The following is a 24,805-nucleotide window of genomic DNA, read 5'->3' on the forward strand; positions in this document are numbered from 1 at the left end:
TACCAGCTTCGTATGGATTTTTGGGAAATGTTTTATGCATATATAAGCATAAATTATATGTATTAGGTGTAAGTATTCTCCCCCTTTTAACAAGAAATAGTAGCCTGTTATACATAAGGCTTTTCTTTTAACTTTTGAAAATATAACAATATATCTTTACTATTTTAAATGGAGCTACTTATAAATATATGTACATAAATACACACACAGAAACACATATATATCAATATTTTCTTGTATTTGCACAAAAGGCAAACCTAGGTGACCTCCTTCATCTGTCAGCGGGGAAGCCTTCTGGGGCACGGGAGTTTCCATTATGAAAGGGATTCTTGTTGCCAAATATTCCTGATGTCAGGTTCAGTCCCAGGATGTGATAACAAACACTGAGCATTGTTTCTGAGGGCTCAGAGCTGTGGTCGGTGGTATTCTTGCCCCCAGTTATTTTCTGTCCACTCCGTAGAGGGTTCTGCACACCCGGCTGTGACCAGTGGTGCCTCCCCGTGGGAGGAATGTACTTCTTCCCCTCACTGGCACTGGATTGGCCACATCACCTCCCTGGGCCAACGGAAGTGAGTGGGAGTGATTCCTGCCACGTCGACATCAAAGCCTTAAAAGCCAGGGTGGGCTTCTGCTCTGTCTCTTTGTCCTTGGTCATGAGAATGGAGAAAGGGCTTGTTCCTTCAGCTTGGGTCCCAGAACAAGTAGGCATTTGGAGTAAAGCCACAGCTGATCCATATCTTATGAGTAATGTGGGTGAGAGAGAAAGCTTCCTCGTTGAAGGGTTGTTTGTTACAGCAGCCTCGCCTCGTGAAAGCTGACTCATGCAGGGGCTGTGCTTTGTTACAAAGTCCAGGTGGCTCTGAGGAACTGGTATCTGGTAACACTGCCTCTGGGTTGGATCTGGATCTACCACCAGTAGGTAAAGGAGTTCTGGTTGTTATTACAGGAATTAAGATATGCCATGGGCACTATGATATCTCATACTTTGCTCACAGCAGTGCCAATCACTTCCAATGTTCAGAAAGCTGTTTGGTCATGTATAATAAGAGTCCTAAATAATTTTTACTTCTGGAAATCTAGCCCAAGAAAAAAAGTCAGAGCTCTACAGGGAGGTCCATTGTAAAGTTATTTAAAAAATTGGAAACAATGTAAATGCCCCATCACAATGGAAGAGTGTATATGTTATCCAATATGATGGACACTGTGCAGTCATTAAAAGTCAAGTAGCTGAATATTTAATGAGGTGGAGGATATGTTTGTGTTTTAATACTGAGTGAAAGAAACAGGATACAGAACTATATCCTTATGACAATCCTAACAAATTTGGGATCACACTGCTTATAATTTTGTATCTTTTTTCACTTACCTTATGTGAATAAACATTTCCCCCGAAGGTCAAACATGTAAATATGTACAAAAAAAAGACCATGAGGAAATAAGCAAAAACAGTGGTTATCTCTGGGTAGCATTTCCTTGTCTGTACTTTCTGTATTTTCCAAACGTGCTATGATGAATATGTGCTACTTTAATAATCAGAAGTAAGTAACTGCTGTTTAAAAATAATTATTCTGGTTACTTCTAGAGCTGTGCCTTTGCGCTGTGGCTGCCCAGGGGCCTTAATTGGGGCTCCTTGTCTAAGAATAAGCCTGTGTGTTTAATTAGGTCACTCTCCTGCCGACCTAGAATCTTTGCACAGGGCTTAGCTTGTGCTGCCCCGAACCCCTGGGACGTACCCTGTCTGAGCTGGGAGCCTCACAGGCAGGTGCCGGACTGCTGCCTGCCTTTCGCTTAGTCTGAATTTGAGAAATTTATGAACTGTCACCCTGATGCCTCTCTCCCTTAAAAATTAATTGAGACCTAGTAGTTTTATTTATTTATTTATTTTATTAATTATTATTATTATTATATTTTATATTTTTATTTTTGGCTGTGTTGGGTCTTCGTTTCTGTGCGAGGGCTTTCTCCAGTTGCGGCAAGCGGGGGCCACTCTTCATCGCGGTGCGCGGGCCTCTCACTATCGCGGCCTCTCTTGTTGCGGAGCACAGGCTCCAGACGCGCAGGCTCAGTAGTTGTGGCTCACGGGCCCAGTTGCTCCGCGGCATGTGGGATCTTCCCAGACCAGGGCTCGAACCCGTGTCCCCTGCAATGGCAGGCAGATTCTCAACCACTGCGCCACCAGGAAAGCCCCCTAGCAGTTTTATTGAAGAGAAAACGAAGACTCGTGAAGTAAGCATCCTACCCGTTTTGGGTTGGTTGTAATCTTGGTGAGGACAGCTGCTGTGCCCGGCAGCCATTGTGCACTGTCCCCTGTGGCCTTCCAGGTCTGTCCCGTGTCACATACATGAAGGCCCTGGAGAGGCTGGTGAGCGGATGGGGGACATCTCACGTGTGAGAGCCAGAAGTCTCCTAGGGAAGAGCTCAATCCAAAGGAAAAGGAGACCCGTATGACCAGGCTGACCCTAACCAGGGCCTCAGGTGTCAGTGGGCCAGCCAGGGCCACTCCGTTCCTGTGGTGTCACTAAGCCTTTTTCCAGGTTTGGCCCTTGTAAGTGTGTGCGGTGTGTGGGCGAGTGGGTGTCCACAGTGTTGCCCAGCAGATGCTACCGTGGATTTGGGGACCAGACCTGGGGACAGACAGGGAAAGGGCGGCTGGGACCGGCAGCCTTATTGGAACAGGGCCTGCGAATAAACTAGCACAGCACCATCCACTTTCCAAAATAGTTTTTCTTAACTGTTTCACAATTATTCACAACTGAATGACTTTCCTGTCCATGGGGCATGGGTTCCCTCCCCTTCCAGACTCCATCAACCTCCCTGGGATCTGCTTCTACCCTGCACCACAGGGCCTGGTCCTCTCCCAGACTGCTCCCCATCTGAAATCTTCAAATCCATCATCCTTAATTTTTTTCCTTGAGGTCTAATGTACATATAATAAAGTACATGAGTTTTTAAAAAAATTTTTATTTATTTTTAAAAATAAATTTATTTATTTATTTTTGGCTGCATTGGGTCTTCGTTGCTGCGCATGGGCTTTCTCCAGTTGCAGCAAACGGGGGCTACTCTTCGTTGCAGTGCGCGGACTTCTCATTGCGGTGGCTTCTCTTGTTGCAGAGCATGGGCTCTAGGTGCACGGGCATCGGTAGTTGTGGCACGTGGGCTCAGTAGTTGTGGCGCATGGGCTTAGTTGCTCCGCGGCATGTGGGATCTAGTTCCCGGACCAGGGCTCGAACCCGTGTCCCCTGCGCTGGCAGGCGGATTCTTAACCACTGCGCCACAAGGGAAGTCCCACTACATGAGTCCTTACGCTTGATATTATGTCTGTGAGATTCCCCCATGTTATCGTGGGTAGTACAGTTTATTCTCCTTCTTACCCCATTGGATGGATAGGACACCATGTATTTATCCTTTCTGGTCCTGATGGGCATTTGGATTGTTTCCAGTTTGGGATTATTGTGAATAAAGATGCCACGAACATTCTTATACAAGTCTTTTGGTGGACGCACGTTATGTCTTTTAACCTGATTTCTATCCTTTGCCTTCTCTGTCATTTATTGAGACCCTTGGTCCTGCAGCCCCGAGGTCAGTCTGGCTCTGTAGCCCAGTCTCATTGCTTTTTATGGTCAAGGCTCCTGCAAGGGGAGGGCTTCACACGCTGCTCCCACCTCCCTGCCCTCTGCCCCCACTCGACTGCTGTCCCCTCTTGCCACTGATGCCCTGCGGGTCCAGGTCTCCTGTGACCTTGGGCCTTTTCTGACCTTGGCTTTTCTGTGGTGATGTCCCTGCTCACAGCTCCCGCTTTCCACCCTGGGTTGGAGGGACAGCTCTTCCTTCTACTTCTCCCCTGCAAATCTGGCAGCTCCCTCTCAGCCTCTTTTGTTGGAACCTCTCCTGCCTCTGTCCCTATATGGTCGTTCCCAGGCCTCTGTTCTCAGCTCTCTCCTGCTCCCATCTCTCCGAGGGGCCCTCCTGCCACTGGGTCGTCAGCTACCACGGGTGCTGATGCACCATCCCTCTCCTCAATCCCAGGTCCCCAGACCCAAAGGATTCCAAACTTATTTGGTGGCAGCCTTGATCGTCTCAGACATGAGGTTGTTTATTGTCTTTGTGGACCCACTTTGTGTGAATGAACATTCATGGGTTGCCTGCACGAATGTCAATGGATTTGATTATGGGCTGTTGCCCTAGACTCCACCCAAGGTGTGATCGTGCATATATATGGTAAATCATGTGTTGCCTTCTTAAACTTAGAAAATATTGAATTCTGAAATATATCTGGCCCCCAGGGTTTCAAGTTAACGTCGGTGGAGCTGGAACTCTCTCTCCAGCTCGTGGATGAGGCCTTCGCTCTCCCAACGAGCCCCTGCCCTTCCCGTGTCTCTGGGTTGGTGGCCACATACTCCTCTGGCTTCTCATCATCTCAGCCTCGTTCATCTCCGGGATCCCCTCCAGTTAATCAGTTTCCAGGTCCTGAAGAACCTAGTGACTCTCTGGCCCTCCCTCCGCTCTCCCTTCCCCACGAATTCAGGCGCTCACAGCTCCTTCCTGGGCCATGGCTGGCAGCTCCCGTTGTCCTAGCCGGCCGAGCCTTCCCTGCCCTGACACCAGAGGCAGCTTTAACACCAGGTGGATCACGTCCTCATCCTGCTCAAAATGCTGCCAGGGCTCCCCACCACCTGCTGGGTCAAGGTCAAGCTCTTTATTAGGACACAGGAGCCTTTGTAATCTGGCCTTCTCCCCTCCCCCACTCCCTTTGGGCCCCAGGAACAGTTGTGTGTTCATTACACCCCTTCTCCCTTTCACACCTGCAGTTGCTCTGCCAGGAATTCCTCATGTGGTCTCCGGGGAGCTCCTGTTCACTTTTCAAAAGAGGCTGGTGGGCATCACCTTCTCCTGGAGCTGCGCTCACTCCCCAGCATTTGTGCTCTCCTGTCCCTCTGGCTGGCTGCCTCTGGACATCACGGGCAGCGCCCTGCTGTGCTCAGGACACCCTGTGAGGTATCAGCTTGTGTGGGGGTGAGATGGGGGTAGGGGGTGAGAGATGGTACAGTCAGCACCGATGGGCTCATCCCTCAGTGCCCTGTGCCCGGCTCAGCAGGGCAGGTGCTCATGAAATGCAAAAAAAAAAAAGTTTTACTCAAAAAAAAAATGAATCAATGTATGTATCATTTTGTGTTCTGCTGTTTTTAGTTAGCATAAGCATTTCTTTTTAAAAATTTATTTTATTGAAGTATAGTTGATTTACAATGTTGTGTTAATTTCTGCCGTATAGCAAAGTGATTCAGTTATATATGTATATACACATACACATTCTTTTTTCATATTCTTTTCCATTATGGTTTATCACAGGATATTGAATATAGTTCCCTGTGCTATACAGTTGGACCTTGTTGTTTATCCATTCTGTATGTAATAGTTTGTGTCTGCTAATCCCAAACTCCCAGTCTAACCTTCCCCCTCCCCCCTCCCCCTTGGCAACCACAAGTCTGTTTTCTATGTCTGTGAGTCTGTTTTTGTCTCACAGATAAGTTCATTTGCGTTATATTTTAGATTCCACATATGAGTGATATCATATGGTATTTGTCTCTCTCTTTCTGGCTTACTTCACTTAGTATGATAATCTCTAGGTCCATCCATGTTGCTGCAAATGGCATTATTTCATTCTTTTTTTTATGGCTGAGTAGTATTCCATTGTGTCTATAGCTTAAACATTTTTTGAAGTTTCTATGTCATTTTATGTACTTGAATCTTCATTATTTAACCACATGTCAGAAAATTTAGATACTGAAGATAAGAAGTTAAATACAGCCCTGCATTTCACCCAGATCCCTGGGTGATTCATATGCATATTAAGTCACTGTTCACCTGAGTTATTTTTTCCATCCTTTGTGTATGCATTTTGTAAACGGTTGACACACCTGTGCAAATACAATTTTGGGTTCTGCTTTTTTCCCCCCATGTGGGAAAAGCATTTTCTGAGTTGATCTTCTTAACCACAATTAGCAGAGTTTGTGTAATCGTTTAAAAATAACAGATTCACTCTTCTCTAGTTGGACATTGAAAGGGCCTCTGTTTTTTCATGAGTCCTCTTCTTGCATTTAGCTTTTTCTATTTTCTATATTCTTTAAGGACGGATTCTTGGACCGGGATGGTTCAAATGAAATGGACATTTTCATGACCAGATCTGTACGTACCACGTGGTTTTTTTTTTTTTTTTAATTAATTAATTTATTTTTGGCTGTGTTGGGTCTTCGTTTCTGTGCGAGGGCTTTCTCAAGTTGCGGCAAGCGGGGGCCACTCTTCATCGCGGTGCGCGGGCCTCTCACTGTCGTGGCCTCTCTTGTTGCAGAGCACAGGCTCCGGACGCGCAGGCTCCGTAGTTGTGGCTCACGGGCCCAGTTGCTCCGTGCCATGTGGGATCTTCCCGGACCAGGGCTTGAACCCTCACGGGCACACACCCAGCCCAGTACCCCCAGTGGGTGCCCGTAGGGTGTCCCCAACCTCCACTCGATCTGGGGAAGTTGTGCCTGGAGCCTGGGGGGCCAGCTCTTCTCTTCCTGGGTCATGTGGCCATTTTTGCACCAGGCACGTGGATGGCAGCAGTTCCGGGCTGCCACTCATCAGCTCCACCAAGAGGGAGATTCGGGTAAGAGTGGGGTGCCGAGGGAGGAGGGGATGGGCCCAGCGGGGCTGAAGGTAGGGCTTGTGCCTCCGGGCTGCCTGACCGGATCCGCTCCGTCCCAGACCCCAGAGCCCAATTACGACTCCCCCCGTCTCCAGGAGCGCCACCTGGCCTTGTCAGCCAGCGCCCCCTGCTGGCCATGTTCCGAATGACAGAAGTATGCTCTTAAAAGGGCCTGCGGGGTGATGGGTGGGGCTTAGCCTGTTCCTCAATCTCCACCGTTAACCTTGAGAAGTGCCGGCCTCCTGGGTTGGGTCCTCATGTGACCGACTACCTGGCTAGCGTCTGGGGTCAGCCAGACAAGGGGCCTGAGAAGACGGGATCTAGGGCCGGTGGAAAGGACATGTTCCCTTGTGGTATTACTTGACCAGTCACCAAAGCTGGGAGAGTCCCACAGGCCACATCAAGGGGATTCAGGCCACTTGGGCTTCCCAGGCCCAGCGGGGACCAATAGTGAAGGATCTTTGCTGAGCCTCTTATAGGGTATTTGATCCTCCCACAGCCCCGCGAAGTGGGCTGGGCAGGGATCGTCACCCTTATTTTACTCACGGGGGAACTGAGGCACAGAGAGGGGAACTAGCATGTGCTCAGTCACTCTGGGAGTAACATCTGGACCGGTTTTCTAGACTCTAAAAGAAGGGCCTGTGATGGGGGGGGGGGGGCCGGAGTGGGGACTGGGCGTGTGGGCCTCCCGCAAAGCCCTCTGAGGAGGCATCAGAAGGTAAGTGATGCTGAGAGTTTAGTGCAGGGTGGTCGCTCTCCAGGGCCAGGCAGGAAACTAACTGTGAAGCGGGAAGTGGAGTCCGGGGCAAAGCGGGGAGCTGCCCCACTTCCCAAAGACCCCGGCTGGCCGGGCAACACGGCGGCCCCTTCCCCGTAGTGGGCTGCGGGGGGGGGGGGGGGTAGGGGGGAAGGGGGGGTGGGTGGGGATGGGATCTCTGCCAGCGAGTCACCCTGGAGCTGGACCAGTGCTACATCACGATGGGCAGCCTGTTCCGCTGCGGCTTCTGCCAGATGCTCTTCTCCAGCCAGCTGATGCGCTATGCCGACCTCTACACAGCCACCTGCCTCAACTTCCTGTACCACCCGCTCAGCTCTCTGTACCGGGCGGCCCCGGAGCTGGTGGGTCCCTGCAGAACCCCCCTTGGCATCCCTGACCCTCCGTCCCAGAAGGATCCACTGGTCCCCAGCCCTGCCAAGAGCTTGTGAGGTCACCAGACCCACGCTCCCACCTCTAGGCACAAGCGGGTCAAACCCTTGCAGATAACTGTCCACACGGTTAAAAAATAATAATAAAAAAAAAGCTCTAGAGGGTTTGCGGTTGTATAGATACGATGCCTCTGCTGGCAAGTTTTCCTCCTGCCCTCCTGCTTTAAACTGAGACCACATTATCTCCCTAGCACATATGATACTGGATTGAAGGAGGAAGGCTATGGTCTCCCTACCCTCAGTACACATACAGTGATCGCAGAGGAAGTGGACCAAACAGCAGTCCATACAGTAAACGCTCCAGCTGGTTTTCCTCGGGAAGCCCTGGAGATGTTTCTGGGGCAAGAGCAGGAAAGTGGAGGTGGCGAAGACGCCACGGAGTTCATGGGGGCCGTGGGACTGACCAGTGCAGAGCTCCCTGGAGGACACCCGTCCCTCTCCCAACAGGCGGTCATTCTGTCCGTCGTAGATGGTGTGCCATCTGCAGTCAAGCATCTGGACTTGAAACTAGTTCTCTGCGGCTCCCTGAGCCCTGCTTTTCTTGTCACTCTCAGCTGCCTTCCTGATATTTGAGAGGAGGAAAAACTATTTTATGTTTCTGGGCTGGGTGTTTGCTGTTTTTTTTAAATCGATTCTTCTGAATGCTTAACATAACCCGGCAAAGTAGGTTTTCTTCTCCTCATTTTACCACTGGTGAATTTTAAGTGCAGAGAACCTAAGTAACTTGTGGTCACACTGGTAGACAGACTGCACAGTCGGCATTTGAACCCAGGGCTGCTGAACTCAGGGGACACGCTCTGTCCCCTGCATCACACTGCCACATGCTGGGGGAACCGAGTTCTCACCATGCAGCTTCGTCTCTTCTCTGGGCTTTTAGATGAGCAGGGCTGGCGATTTCCTGCTGGCAAAGCTGGGGGTCCGAGGCATAGTTACAGTGCCGTTAGACATTGTTGCTGAAGTAGAGGCCAGACAGGTGGAGAAAAATCATCCCGAGCACCCAGGTGAAGCAGTTAAAGAAACCTGGCCCTTACCCCGCTGTGCTGCCTGGGATTTCTTTCTTTCTTTCTTTTTTTTTTTTAAGTTAAGATTTTTTTTTTTTTTAAAATTTATTTCTTTATTTATTTTTGGGTGTGTTGGGTCTTCGTTTCTGTGCGAGGGCTTTCTCCAGTTGCGGCGAGCGGGGGCCACTCTTCATCGCGGTGCGCGGGCCTCTCACTATCGTGGCCTCTCTTGTTGCGGAGCACAGGCTCCAGACACGCAGGCTCAGTAGTTGTGGCTCACGGGCCCAGTTGCTCCGCGGCATGTGGGATCTTCCCAGACCAGGGCTCGAACCAGTGTCCCCTGCATTGGCAGGCGGACTCTCAACCACTGCGCCACCAGGGAAGCCCTGCCTGGGATTTCTGAGGAAGTGAAGTCCATCTGCCAGAACCTTCCTTCTCCTGCTGACCCTCCTGGGCTCCCTTTTCTGTGGCATCACTGGGCAGGAAGCTGGCAGCTGGCGGGGGTGGGGGGCGGTGTCTATGCATAACGGGACTCCAGGAAGGCCTCACCACTGGCGGAGCTCCTCCACCTCCTGCTGCATCGGTCCCTACAGATGCCCCATGAGTCAGCAGCAGAGCCAGAATGGGCCAATCTGGGTCCCGCCTCCCACCTCCTCTCCTGCAGCCAGAGGGTGAGTTGCTGGGAAGTGGGAGGAGCCACCTGGCTGGCCCAGGAGCTCAGCGACTTAGGGGCTACCCCGGGGCTAGAGCAGGGGTCCCAATGGAGCAGTATCAACCCGAGCGGGCATCTGGGAGATTTGCAGGAGCTCTTTTGCCTTCAACTGCAATCATTCCTGAGTATTTACATAGAAATACACATTATTTTACTATACATTGCTTTTCATTTCTCCTATGTTATAGTTAGGGTATTATATTGATTTTTAAGATTATAGAGACAATCATTATATTATCTATGAATTTCAATTCAGGATAGGAAAGAAGAAATGAAAATATTTGTTTTATGTATTTAGTTTTTAAATTGAAGTATAGTTGATTTACAATGTTGTATTAGAAAATATTTGGATTTAAAATGAGGCATTGGGTCCGAGGGGGCCGAGAACCACTGGCTGTCAGCCCAGACTCACAGGTTCTGCTCAGCGGGGTCAGCTGACTGCACTGGGGCCCTGCACCTCTCCACACCAGTTCTGGCTCATTTCTCTGACAGATCCGTCTCCGCCCTGGGAGAGGTTGCAGAACACAGGCTCTCCCTGGCCAGGCTTCCTCTCCAGGCAGCTTTTATGGACACAATGTGTAGGGGATTCTGCTTTGACCCCTGTTACTCTGTGCTGCCTGACTGCCCTTGAGTGCAGACTCGAGTTTTCTTGGGTGGCAGGCTCAGCTCCTAGCCTGGTTCTCCAGCCCCAAGCCCTGCAGGAGGGTTCCTGTTTCTAGCCTGGCGTTCCTGGGCCTTGATTTTCAAAATGCCCGTCTCATCGGTTCCCTTTAGATTGGTGGCTTTGAGCTCAGTGTGCATTCTTCCCACCGTTTTTTTTTTTTACCAAGCACCTCCCGCATGCCCGACAAGGTAGAAACTGAATTGTAAGCCACTTTACTCCTGCCCAGGAGAAGCTCAAAATTCAAGCACATCAATACTTTAATCACTGCTTTGCAACTATTTTTCCCTCCCAGCCCACCAAAGGGCTGGACCCACTCCCATCTGCAACTACGTGTTCTCAGGGGATGTGTTGGTTTCTCTACCCCTTCATCTCCATCCCAGCCCAGACTAGGGCATTTTGACATATTTTCTACCCCTGGTTGGGAGTCACTGTGTGAACCTGGGAAGGTTCCATAACCAGCTTTCTTTGTTTCTTAGAAGGCTGAGGGCAGAGAGAGAGGCGAGGACCAGGAGGGCTGCACGGAGGCAGACTGAACCCAGGACACAGGCCGGCATCACGGTCATCTTCCACTTGAAATATTTTTCAGATAACAGGAAAAATACGGAAGAGAGAAAAAGCAACCATATTGGAATCTCCTAAACGTAACAGATTTGGAGCCCAAGAGCACTTCTTTTAGGTAGGAGGAAGGTGTCTTGCTCTCATCCTGGAAGGCAACCCTCCCTGGCCTCTGGGCCGTTTGTGTGTAACAAGTGGAATTATTTTGCCCAGTTCCCCTGAGTGTATCATTTCACATCCAATTTTATTTCTATCCTTTTTTTAAAAAAATTAATTAATTTATTTTTGGCTGTGTTGGGTCTTCGTTTCTGTGAGAGGGCTTTCTCCAGTTGCGGCGAGCAGGGGCCACTCTGTATCGCGGTGTGCGGGCCTCTCACTATCGCGGCCTCTCTTGTTGCGGAGCACAGGCTCCAGACGCACAGGCTCAGTAGTTGTGGCTCACGGGCCCAGCTGCTCCGCGGCACGTGGGATCTTCCCAGACCAGGGCTCGAACCCGTGTCCCCTGCATTGGCAGGCAGATTCTCAACCACTGCGCCACCAGGGAAGCCCTATCCATTTCTTTTTAAAAATAGTATTTCCGGGACTTCCCTGGCGGTCCAGTGGTTAAGACTCTGCACTTCCAATGCAGGGGGTGTGGGTTCGATCCCTGGTGGGGGAGCTAAGATCCCACACGCCTTGCGGCCAAAAAACCAAAACATAAAATAGTAGCAATAGTGTAACAAATTCAATAGAGACTTAAAAAAAAATGGTCCACATCAAAAAATAAATAAATAAAAATAAGATTTCTGTGCACTTTTGATTCCGTTACTAGTAACGATAATACCTAATCGGCTATAGATGACCTCATTAACTGTTCTTTCCAGGTCACTGTGAAAGACAGAGAGATGCCCAGACATCTTTGAACTTGATGTATACATGCATTAAAAAGTCCTACTCATGATTTAAAAACTTGATTCTTTATTTTAGTCGGAGCTCCTCTGCGGTGTTAAGCCCTGGCCCTTCTTGTTCTGATGTCACTGATTTGAGTTCACTTTTCATGTTAGTGGTATCGTCTGGCATTAATATTGGAGGCTTAGAAGGAATATATTTACATGTTTGAAATGACAAAACAAACTCTTGAAGGAATTGGTCTGTGGCACAGTTCACTAGTTTTATTTTCTGTGGATAAACAAGGGAAACATTTGGAATATCTGAGGATAAATAAGGGACAACCGGCTGCGTGCTCAGAGAGTTCACAGTCATTTTTTTTAACCTCTGTGCATTTCAGAAGCTTCCAGGCCTTTCACGCTTCTTCCTGGGTTGACTTTTGGGCCTCAAAGTCCTGCAGGGGTAGGTTCTCCAGGCAAGAACCGGGTATCCCTGGCCTTTTGTCTTTAAACACTAGATTTTTATTCAAGGGGTAGAGAATAGTATTTTACCAGGAAGACTGCTCAGACCCTCCTCAACTCTTAGGAACTCATCTGAGGCAGGGTAGGGTGGGAGATATTTCTAGCTGGGGGTTGTTCATTTGATGTATTTTTTTTTTTTTTTTTTAACCCTGTGTCACCTCTGTCCTCATTTATCTGCACCTTAGAGATGTACTCCATTACTCCTAAGACTGTGGTAGACACCGACAGTCATATCCCATTTCTGGAAGAATTTTTAGTTGGGCATGTGGCCACCCAGAAGACATTTCCCAGCCTTCTTTGAAGATGAGTGGGGACACGTGACCAAGTTGTGGTCCCTCCCATCCTAAGCAGAGATAATGCATCCAACTTCCAGGTGACCTTAAAAGGAGAGGGTGTGCCTCCACAGAACGGTGGAGTCCGTTCCTGTTAAGCGACAGACTGTGAGCGGGAAAGAGGTGGTCCTAAGGAAATTAGGGCACGCTTATTAGAAGAAGGACTACATGCCAGGCAGGCACAACAGATGTCTTTTACAGCATAAGTACCTGTACCCAGTAAACAGTAATAAATGTGAACTGTCATGCCTCCTCCTCTCCTCGTCTTCGGGTTCATGGTCATTCTGCACCCGGATGCCAGTGTATAACCATCCTTATTTATCTTCCTTTAACACTCCCTTTACACTCTCCCCTTCTAAGAAGCTGAACATTAGACTTAATTTCTGCTGAGGCCCGTACCTCCCCTGCAATTCCCTATGAATCTTCCTCCCAAGTGATTAAGGGCCTGCTTCTTACCTTCCCTCTCTCCCTCCCTCCTGCTCCAGGTATCTAGGAAGAGCTATTTACTAAACAAGAGGGTTACTAAGAATCTACAGAGAGCTCCAGAATCACGGTGCAGTTTTCTGTAGTTGCTATACCATCCCCATCACTTCCACATCCTTTTATATCCCGAAGATGCTACTTAGTCCAATCAGGCTGTTTAAAACCTCCAATTTGTCAGTTTGAAAACTACACGTTATTTGATGCCAGTGGTTCAGCCTACATTGTTAGTACCCAGGGTGGTACTGTGAGACGTGCTGCTAGGAACTGGCAATAGCGAAGCTGTTCTCTTGAGAACTGAGCTGTAATACTGAGACGATGCTCTGAGGGGAGAGAGACGTAAAATCACTATAGACACTGATTCCCGGTCTGGGTGGGGGATGTGGGCATTAGGTGGCAAGGATGAACCGTTTGAAGCCAAAGAACAGGTAATGCACAAAGGGCGGCGGTGCAGGCCCAGTCAAGAGGACTGGTCCATGGACGTGAGATGGAGGGCCTGAGGTCTGAGGCAAGGACGTTCCTAACAAGGAGGGACGAGCTTCAGGCTCTTTTTGTCTCGTGATTTTGAAGATTTGATTTCCCCAAGCCCCATTTTCAGCTTCCAGGACTTCTAAGCAATCCCCCGGGGAATTTTTTGGCTTTAGAGGTAAAGTGAGTCTGTCTAAAGGGAAGGGAAAGCCTAGCTGTGTGGATTCCTGCATTCTGGTTGTGGTGACAATCTATTTCTCATCAAAAGTTAGTCTAGTAGCATTATGGTTTTATACCTCAGTTTTAGGAACCTCGTTTTTATAAATCTGACTTAGAGAGATGGATCTGCTTCCCTCGCAATGGAAAAATCCACATCAAGGTGAGTCCTCCAGGGTAATGGGTGTTCCCTGTGAGGCCTCTTGGGATAGCCTATTGGTGTTCCCCAGACAAACCCCTAATTCTCTAGGCCAAGCCACCATCCCTGTTTTCAGTAATAAATATGATAAATGAATAACCAGGAATGAACAAAAGTTAATTGTTTTTTAGATGATACATAAATATTAAGAAAACTAAAACCTAAAATACGCTGACTAGGTTTTTCTATACATTATATTTACACAACAATTCTCATTTTACCTTTCCAAAAGCAGTTGCCCAGGAGGAAGGAAAGGCGACCTATGAGAGTCTCTGGGGCTCAGACGTCTTCTCAGGCCAGGTGTCCCCTAGCAGAGCAGAGAACTGAAGAGGCAAGGGTCCTTTCCCCACCCGTCTGCTATTCCCTTTTGTTTTTATTTGAAGCATTTCTCAATAACAAATGCAAAATTAGGTTTGAATATAAAAAGCTAGATGACCAACCCCAGTTCAGGATTGTGTATCATTAAGGAGGCCAGGCCCAGAAAGGATGTGAATTACCTCTCATCTCCAAGGATCTGTGACGGAAGTCAAAGATCACACATAAAAGTCCTTTGTGACCTCTGAGCGAAAGGCACAGCCAGCATAAACTCAGCTGCAAAACGAGAGGATTTGACCAGATGGTCTGTCACGTCCCACCTAGCGGGGAAGGCTAGTTTCTACGCTCAGATCTTCCATGCTGGAAGGACATGCCCTCTCTGCTAAGGTGGATGCAGGAAGGAAAGTGTATCATATTGCGGAATTGACCTCCTGATGTAAAAAATAACTATGTTGGGATTAAGGTAGGTCAATAAAATTCAAATTTTTACCATACTTGTGGGGTAAGTTAATTTTCAAAGTTTGAAATTTAGGTATGCTGTAAAGCTGTGGCAAACTGCAGTCTTAAATAACCAAACTTTCCCATGGAGATGTAAAATCTGAGAGTAAGCCCAGGGAATTGCTTTCCAAGCCCAGGCCACCTAGGTAAGTGCATTTCTTGTCTCGTGGAGGCTCTGAAACGTCTCTCTTTTAAAAAAAAAAAAAAATCAAGAAATTACGACTCAAGGACTTGAAACCCTAATGTTACCGGCAAAGCCTCATTTTTGCGGAATATAAAACACTCTGTCTCTTCCACTTCTAAGAGTTCGCTGAGAGAAGCCACCACTAGGTCATGTTCCTGCAGCATTTCCGGGTAGCGGGACACTGCTCGCTCGATCCTGGCCGAACGCCGTACAGGAGTGATAAGCTTCATGTCTTGCACTTCCGGCATTCCGTTTATTCTGAGAGACAGCAAGAGATGCATTCAAAACCTTCTAACTTCTTTCAAAATTCTACTTGTTAGTCTTTATTTTTTTTCTTATTCCCTAATAAAACACAAGAGACGTGTCTATCGCAGCTCTCGTCCTAAGATGGACTTTCCCTCATTGTCAGAATGAACTTGGTGGTGTCCACCTGCTCTCAGATGCTGTCAGCACAGGGATTTAACTGAATGAAGTGTTAAGTGTGGTTTTATTTGAAGTCAGCTACTTGGCAGTTGGTGTTTGTTTATTCCATAAGCTTTCAAAGAGCTGACAGGTTTTGAGGAAATTGGGCCTAACACCAAATGAGGCTGGACTAATGAATTCTAAGATTCTTTCTAACTTTGACAGTAAACTATTCAAAAAAAAAACATCTTTTAAGATGGTGGACCAAACCACAGATTGAAACTGGAACAAATTAGGCATCTTCCTGGTAAACTTGAATGCATTCCAATCACAGGCAGCCTGGAGGGTAAGTTGCAGAGACCTTTCCACGCAGTGAATCGTGGTCACACATCACAAAACCACTGATTACATTAGCCTCACAAAACTCGTGGCCAGTCTGCTGAAAATGCTCATCATCAATTCTGGAGACAGTAAGAGGTGGTCTTCACGTCCGCTGCCTGCCTTCATCCACCCATGAGCTGACTACAGTGGGGAAATGACAGGTCTGAGACAGGAGTTTAGACTGGAAGAGGCCCAGCTGTGCTTTCCAGAGAACGAAGATACAGAACTGTGGTCCTGGTGCTTTTGTTTGGAATTTTCCTTTCAAGAGCGTGAACAGAGATTGACGTTATACTAATGTTTTAGAAAATGACATTGATACCCTGACACAGTTGCTTAAATTACTATGGATTCTTAAACTTACACTTGTCTCAAAACCAAACACTTCTGATACTATGCGCAGTCTCTAAGTAGCACATGCCCGACTGCCTCCCTGTTCTTACAGGGCTATTCACAGCTCCTTCCTTCCCACAGCTCCAGAGGGTGCCCTGCTTGGCAGTGTGTGCAGCACCCCTGCTTCTGCCCCCCAGGACTGGCCGGAAAGGTGGGTGCGATCTGCAAGTGCAGCACAAATGAGGGTGAAGAGGGAGGACCAATGCCAGGAGGGAGGGGTGACTCCACTCCAGCAGCCCTCCTGACTCTGGCAGCTCCTTCCTCATTGCAGGTCAGGTCTCCTCGGGGGTGCTGTGAGGGGGGATGGCGTGTGTACAGAGAAAGGACACAGATCTGCCTGGCACTGGTTCCAACCCTCCCCTCACCCTCAGCTCCTTCGCTTAACACCAAAGATGGATTAGACCACCTGGTCCTCGTGTGAGGCAGAAGGTATCACTAATCTGATGGTATCCTGGATCTGTGGAGGAGAAATTGAGAATTGGACTTGAATTAGACCTGTGAACACAAGCCTGCTTTAGAGTTTGCTTACCTAGGGATCGGGGCGATCTGTAATTTGATACCAGGATGATTATCCTGTTCTGACTTGGTTATTTGGGGTGTTGCTGAAACCTGTTCCCTCTCTTTTGGAGGAAGACAAGACGTCCCAGACTCCATCTTCTCGGCCAGCATTTCTATTGATGTTATATTAGTTTCAGCAGCTAAAGAGTCAGAGGTAATTCCTGTGTATACACGGTCAAAAAGAAAAGATTTAGCAACTTAATACTGAAGCTAAAAAATCAATAAAATGAAACAGCAGTATCTACAATGATTTCTCAGTGATCCTTATGGATTCCATATACTAAATAAAGAGTAATTGATTTGGAGTGGGACTTATAACTAGTTTTTCCTGCTAAGCCCTGTAGTAACACCCTGCTACATCAGGCCGTCCTCCTAACCAGCCCTCCAGGCAGCCTTGGGGCCTGTAAGAATGGATCCCTGCTACCCTTTCAACATTCTGAACACATCCCCAATCTCTTATTCACTCTCGAGGGAGCTCCCTTAGTGACTAATCATTGGCCTCTTCTTACCCTTACATCACACCTTGGATCAACTTTCCTGACTCATTAGGGTTAATTCACTTGACCTTCTGATCCCTCCCTATCCAGGTGTGACCATATGGCTATCACCTTGGACAGTAGGTGAAAAAATGTCTTGTGTTGACACAATTTGCATGATAGCCCAACCATAACAACCAAAATTAAGGGAAGGAAATCAGGCTGAGACAGACAGATACTGTGGCTGGAGGCTGAGACCCCAAGAGAGGCCAACAGGGGCCAAGAGGTGAGAAAGGCATGGATTCCTGTCTCCTCTTTTTATCCCTTTGAAGAACACTGCCACACATTATAAACAAGTACCTGAATTGTAGCATCATTCTCAGTAAGAGGACCACTGAGTATAGGTACTCTACAACCTAATTCCCAAAAGTAACGGGTTAGTTGGCTGTAATTCCTCATGACTTGATTATTCCCCAAAGGTCAATCTACCCCTTTGTTTTTTTTTGGCTGCATGGCACGCGGGATCTTAGTTCCCCGACCAGGGATTGAACCCAGGCCCTCGGCAGTGAGAGCGCGGAGTCCTACCCACTGGACCACCAGGGAATTCCCTAAACCTACACTTAAAGGAAAAAGATTTGTCACCTTCTAAGATTATAAAAATAATCCATTTTATTTTCTCAAGGTAGCTTTTTTTTTTCCACTAATATAACAAATATTATAATTAATGTGCCACTCATTGTATTTGGCACATTTTTCATAGAAGAGTTGTCTAAAGGTCTGGCCAATGACAGTAATGGTGGATTAAGTGAAATGATTCCTGAGATGGGTATGATTTAAAGGTATAACATGAATTTGGATGTATACGTGTTGGTGGGCTTGTTATGATGAAACATGTTAACTTAAACCAAAGCACCTCTCCCATATGCCTCAGTCTCTTCTGGTAAAGAGTCACTTGCCTTCTCTCACCTTCTCTCCAGGGAAGCAAGACACCCTAGTCTAGGCTGCTCTGGTGGAAACCTTGTTTGGTGTTGAGCAGTATATTTACTTGTAATAATAGAACAGAAATGAATCCGCTGATGATGAAGGCCAAAAGGGCAGGCCATGGAAACCAAGAAGCAAGAGGCGTTTCAGGGGACTTACAATTACAACTCTTTTTGTACCCCCTATGTGTTCCTCAATGACTTTTACTTGAGTGGCTGGAGGGAATGAATTTAAATACAAAATAGTAGTACCTTCTGTGGTTCTGTCTGGGTCTTGCAAAATATTAAGGACAACTTCCCGCAACTCTTGTATTGGCTGGAAGGAAGAAAATACATGAACAGTATTAAAAACATTCATGGAAAACAATGATCTAAGGAACTTATGATGTTGTTCAACATCAAACAGACTTTTTATAACAAAAACATTTCCCTTTTTATCTCTTGTCTAACTATAAATAACATTTAAAAGGTTTCAGTTTTAGCTTTATAGGAAAAATAAAGGAACAAAGAAAATGTTGGTTAAATGCTGGCATGCTTGACTTTTTTTTTTTTTCTTTTTACACAAAAATGCAGATTTTATATGAAATCACACCAAGAGATACACATTAAACTCAATAAAGTTAACTGTGGGAGGAAGAGAATGATAGTTGGGTGCAGGAATAAAAGAATAAATAAAATGAGAGGCTTCGCATAGAACAACCATGACGATGTGTCACGAACTGTGAAAGATGATCAGACCTCCGACACTCTGAGAGGTAAATAGGTACCTCTTATTTTTGCATGGGGGCTCACATTCTCAGAGGGCTAAGACTAGTACGTATGTGGACAATGTGAAATCTCTTCACGTCCATCCTGGGCATGGAAGTCTGGATATGGCAAAAGCCAGACAAGTCCATTTTGTGGATGCATACCATACTGTACTCCAGAAGTTAAATCTAGTCTGTGTTTGGGGTGCTGACCCTTAGCAGGCTGGACAAGTCCATTCTATGGATGACATATTTAGAGTCTCTGAGGGCAAACTAACCCATTCTTCCTTGATGGCGAGTTCAGAAACGAAAAGTCTGTCAAATCTGTTCATTGGAAAGGTAGCTCACACACTCAGAAGGCTGTACGAAACAACCTTTGCGGAGTGGGCTCAGACACTGCTTGCTTTGGATAAGTGCATTGATGTATTGTGGAAGTCCTTTCTGTGGAGCAAGGGTTCAGCAACTCTGAGTGACAGCAAATAATCATTCTGTTGGATTGGGATTTACTCCTTCTGAAGACTGAAGCATCCTATTCTGTAGAAGGCACCTCAGACGGTCTACTGGTGGGCAATTCGAGAAACTGGCTTCAGGAGGTCTTTATCAGGAGTCTTCCCGTGCGGCGCCCTTCCCAGTCTCTCCTCTTGGCGGTAGCTGTCTCTTTGTCTCTTTCTCCTTAATTGCCAGGTAAGCAGTGTGCATCCTGTGGAGCGACCGTTCCTCGCCCCACTGACGTGTGCCACGCCGGGCGAGAGCGAGGTGTGCGAGTGGGGGGAGTACCGGCTTCTGACGTGCAGGCTTGGGCTTCTCCGGGGTGGGTGGGTCCCGTGCTCCGAGGTGACAGACACTTTTTGGTTGGTGCGAGGCTGGCGCACTATATGCGAGTGCGAGGGGTGGCAGTGACCGCGACAGCAGAGACCTGGTGGGGTGGGGGGTTTTCTCACGTGGCCGCCGCCATCTTGTTTTTGGCATGCTTGACTTGAATGAAGAGAGGTATTTATGGAACGTTGTCTATAATAAAATTTCTCTAAATCAATTTTCTTATTGACTTATATAATCCCATTGAAGATGTGTTCCCACATAAAGATTCTAATCCAAAGATGTAAAGCGAGACGTACAGAAAATTTGGCATATGTTTTTAGCGTTGTCTTAACTGAATTTTTGTTTTTATTATAAAAGTCATATATCTTATCACAGAAAACTGAACAATAGGTCAAATTTGAAAAGAAAAACCACCCATAATCCCATCATCTAAATATAACCTTTAGTTAGCATTTTGGGCAATTTTCCCCCAGCCCTTCCTTTCTTTCTTCTTTTACTTGGTAAAATAACATAAAAAACAATAAAAAAAACTATTATAGAAAAGTAATTTTCTGATAAAATTATCTGAGATAGTCATCCTTTTTAAAGCATGTTAACCAGGCCATGAAGCAGAACATCATAAATGAACTGTACGTTCTCATAGGAACATAATATTTGGAGCCTGGTTTTCCTGACCTGGGACTTTGTATCAAGTAAATAACAGATATAAACTGACAACAGAACATAAAAGCAAAGGTACCTATACATTTTTACAAAATCTAAAATGCTGTAAGCTTAAGAAATGGGAATAAATGTACAGAATATATTGCAAAAGGTCTTAATTATATAAAACACTCATCAAGTATATTTTGTATTTTCACAGGCTTCTAAAGACGATGCATTGAGTACACATTTTTTTTTTACACATTTATTTCTAATCACTCTTGAAACTCTACTGAAATTATAATAAAGGGATTAAAAAGGAGGCAATAACCATAGGGAATAGAAGAAACAGCAACAAGATTTTGGAAGCTCGAATGCAGAAGGAAGAGGTAAGCAGTTTGACCAACTTGAAAGAGCCAAATTCTAAGCGGCAGTGTGGCTAAGAAAGAACCTGATTCAACCCCAGAGCCTCTGAAAGGCTGAGGAATGGATGGAGGGGTCAAAATCAGGAGGGCTCTTGAGCATCTGTCAAAAAGCAGTCAGACCTGGGAATTCCCTGGCGGTCCAGTGGTTAGGACTCGGCGCTTTCACTGCCAGGGCCCTGGTTCAATCCCTGGCTGGGGAACTAAGATCCCGCAAGCTGCGTGGCTCGGGAAGTAAGCAAGTAAATAAATAAAAACGGTCAGACCTCCAAATCCACCCTGCATCCCTAAACTCCATGCAGCCTGGTGAGTGTGCCCCTCCCACCTTCATCCAAACAGGAAACTGGGCATGTATCCTCCAAGTCTCTGGGGGATATCATGCAAGATTGAGGGTGGGAGTGCCTACTGAAAAAAGGGATAAGTGAAAGTTTCCACGCTGAAGGTTGAGACACCCAGCTCTCTCCTCCCCCATAACACCTGGTAGCCTGGTTTCTAGTTCCTGGGAAGAAGACTGGATGAGGCTTCTTCAGAGAATATAACCAGTCTTAGAAGGAAGACCTGAAGACACTGATATTGAGGGTTCTTCAGTCAACTGACTCAGCCAAATCACCCTATGGTAAAGCCTCATCTGTGCCCAGAGTTTTTAACAAGCTTTTTAAAATCCACCTCTTATATTGAAACAGCCCAGTTTCACTGGCATCTGAGTAAAGCATTTAATGAACAGTAGAGAACAACGCCCTACCCACCAAAAAGAAAAATGGTGAGAGAAGAAAAATACTGGAGAAGGATCAGGCAATGCAGGAAGAAATGGGAATCTGAGGGTTCTGGTGAAAGGAGATCCCAGAATGACAGCCAATAAAGACAGGGGTAAAGAACAACCTGTCGAGCCTGGAACAGATCAAGAAGGGTCTGGAAGAAAAGTCTCTGAGAAAAAGAAATCAATAGAATAATGTTTTGAAAGTATGGAGAAATTTAGATAATTATAGAAGCGTTTGACAATTATATAATAAATACTCAGAAAACTAAGCAAAGGGAAAACAAGAAAATAATTTCAGGAAAATTAGAAAACCGTACTTGAAAGGCAAAGTAATCATAGTGTATACCACATGGCTCAATGCATATTTCTCACACAGTCATAACAATGTAAACACTGAATAGTGACCAGAATTTCCATATGATTCTAATGGAAATATGGAGGACAGTAAAAGTCTGCAGGGGTGATAGGGGTGTCTATGTGTGTGTGTTGGGGATCTGTGTGGGTGTGTGTGAGAAAGAAGGTTAGATCCTCATGCTGTATAGTTGGATGTCTACAAATCATGTCTAAAGAGAAAAAAATCAAGAAATAGTAATATAAGCATGTTATCTGAAACTATCAAGGTAACAAAATACTCAGTTTGCTCTGGGAAGTGGGAAATGGGAGGGGAGGGAAACAGAGGCCTTATGGAACAGACCTTATCAAATTATTTATTTAAACTATGTCCATGTACAAGTCTGATTTTGAACAATCATGGAAAAGGTATGGTAGAATATATGATGACATGGAAAGTGGTATTACAGGGAAAAGAGTTATGAAACTATTTAATGCAGTCTTTGTTAAAAAAAATTATATATAGGGCTTCCCTGGTGGTGCAGTGGTTAAGAATCCGCCTGTCAATGCAGGGGACACGGGTTCGATCCCTGGCCCGGGAAGATCCCACATGCCACGGAGCAACTAAGCCCGTGCACCACAACTGCTGAGCCTGGGCTCTAGAGCCTGCGAGCCACAACTACTGAAGCCCGTGTGCCTAGAGCCTGTGCTCCGCAACAAGAGAAGCCACCGCAATGAGAAGCCCATGCACCGCAACGAAGAGTAGTCCCTGCTCACCGCAACTAGGGAAAAGCCTGCGTACAGCAACGAAGACCCAACACAGCCAAAAATAAAAACAAATACATTTATTAAAAAAAAAATTATAATAGACAGTGGTTTTACTAGGTTTTAGGATTAAAAGTTACTTCATAAAATAGCCCTGAATTATTGATTTATGGACATTGATGTGCTGGGTTTAATATATTTTTAGGTTCTTTATGGTGAGGTATGACTTTCTTAGTATTGGCTATTGACGTTACATTATTATTTTCTATGCTATTACTTTTCACAAGTGCTTATTTCTTTCTTTTTTTTTTAAAATTAATTAATTTATTTTTGGCTGTGTTGGGTCTTCGTTTCTGTGCGAGGGCTTTCTCTAGTTGTGGCAAGCGGGGGCCACTCTTCATCATGGTGCGCGGGCCTCTCACTATCGTGGCCTCTCTTGTTGCGGAGCACAGGCTCCAGACGCGCAGGCTCAGTAGTTGTGGCTCACGGGCCTAGTTGCTCCGTGGCATGTGGGATCTTCCCAGACCAGGGCTCGAACCCATGTCCCCTGCATTAGCAGGCAGATTCTCAACCACTGCGCCACCAGGGAAGCCCCACAAGTGCTTATTTCTACAATGAGTGTAAAGTGAGACATATTCGCTTGACAAGAAAGTGATTCTATTGGTTTACATTAACACTATATTCTACAAAATAAATATTTTAAGTAAAATGTTCATAAAGGACATATTGTACTTCATATTTTGCGTATAACTTTATGAAGTGAATTAGAAGCTTTAACATTACATTACATAACCGCCATTTTGCAAACAACAGAGAACTCATATGAAAGAGAAGTTTTAAGAAGTCACCCACTCAAGACAGATACTTACTCTGGCCCCATTTCTAATGGCGTCTTCATATAGCCCAATAACATCAAAGGTGCCTTTACTTGCCAACAACTTTGCTTTGCAGATCCAGAATTTAGCAAATTTTTCAGCCTCAGGAATACTGGACAAAATGGCAAATATTTCATTTGAATGTACACCCTGGAAAAAAGAAAAATACCCAGAGGTAATTATTACTGTCTTGCTGTTATTCTCTCCTAATACTTATCATAGAAGGTATGCAGAAATCAGTCTGATCAATATTTTTTTGAATTAAAAAAAAAATTCAATTTTATTGAAGTAGTTTATATAATAAAATGCACCCGTTTAAATAGTATGTTTTGATGAATTTTGACACTGATCATTAAATTTTAAGTTGAGACCAAATAGAAAAATATTTATCATAGTTGAAAGTAAGAAATATGTTCCACATTTTTATGCAAAACCAAAACCAAACCAAACCAAACCCTGGAGTAATCAGCCATTCATGTATTTCTTACATATTCATAATAATGTGAACACTGAATGGTGACCAGTATTTCCACTTGACCCTAACAGAAGAATGAAGGATGGCAAAGGTATGCAAGGGTCATGGGTGTATATGTGTGTGTGTTGGGGATCCACACAGGTGTATATAAAGAGGGTTAAATCCCACAAAAAGGAACTTTAAAATGGCTTCACTGGTTTGGTCCCCTTCTGCCTTGTACCAAGAGCAGCGCAGTGACGTGGGCCAGGAGGAATATGAAGAGCTACCATGCCCAGAAACCCGGGCACTGGCACACTCAGCCAAGCAGCACCTCCTACTTCTCCTGAGATGGGAAAGACATAAGGGTAAGTTCACAGTCAAGAATCACTAATGTCTGAGAAAACCAACACGACATGAAAGAGGCATAAAACTTAACAACCAGAAGAATGAACACTGGAGCAAACAGTTGAGGGAGCAAAGAGAAATACAGTTTAAGAGTACTGTAGTCAGGACAGGAATAAAGACGCAGAAGTAGAGAATGGACTTGAGGACACGGGGAGGGGGAGGGTAAGCTGGGACGAAGTGAGAGAGTGGCATGGACTTATATATACTACCAAGTGTAAAATAGATAGCTAGTGGGAAGCAGCCGCATAGCACAGGGAGATCAGCTCGGTGCTTTGTGACCACCTAGAGGGGTGGGATAGGGAGGAGGAGAGGGAGACGCAAGAGGGAGGAGATATGGGGATATATGCATATGTATAGCTGATTCACTTTGTTATAAGGCAGAAACTAACACACCACTGTAAAGCAATTATACTCCAATAAAGATGTTAAAAAAAAAAACCTGTAGTCAATATCTTCAGAGTGATAAGAGAATATTGCCATCATAAAATCACAAAACTAGAATG

General features: G+C 46.0%; 1 protein-coding gene across 1 annotated transcript in view; it reads right to left on the reverse strand.

Moving 5' to 3' along the window:
- Positions 1–14,724: 14,724 nt before the first annotated feature.
- Positions 14,725–24,805, reverse strand: part of CKAP2L (cytoskeleton associated protein 2 like) — a 29,998-nt gene continuing 19,917 nt past the window's right edge. Inside the window, exons 6-9 of the mRNA XM_059942733.1 lie at positions 23,438–23,593; positions 18,340–18,403; positions 16,603–16,792; positions 14,725–15,158 (exon numbers count right to left, since the gene is read on the reverse strand). Coding sequence (XP_059798716.1) covers positions 14,933–15,158; positions 16,603–16,792; positions 18,340–18,403; positions 23,438–23,593 — 636 coding nt within the window. The 3' untranslated portion in view covers positions 14,725–14,932. The remainder of the gene's footprint in view (positions 15,159–16,602; positions 16,793–18,339; positions 18,404–23,437; positions 23,594–24,805) is intronic.

Source organism: Balaenoptera ricei, chromosome 13 (assembly GCF_028023285.1).
Source record: "Balaenoptera ricei isolate mBalRic1 chromosome 13, mBalRic1.hap2, whole genome shotgun sequence".
NCBI lineage: Eukaryota > Metazoa > Chordata > Mammalia > Artiodactyla > Balaenopteridae > Balaenoptera > Balaenoptera ricei.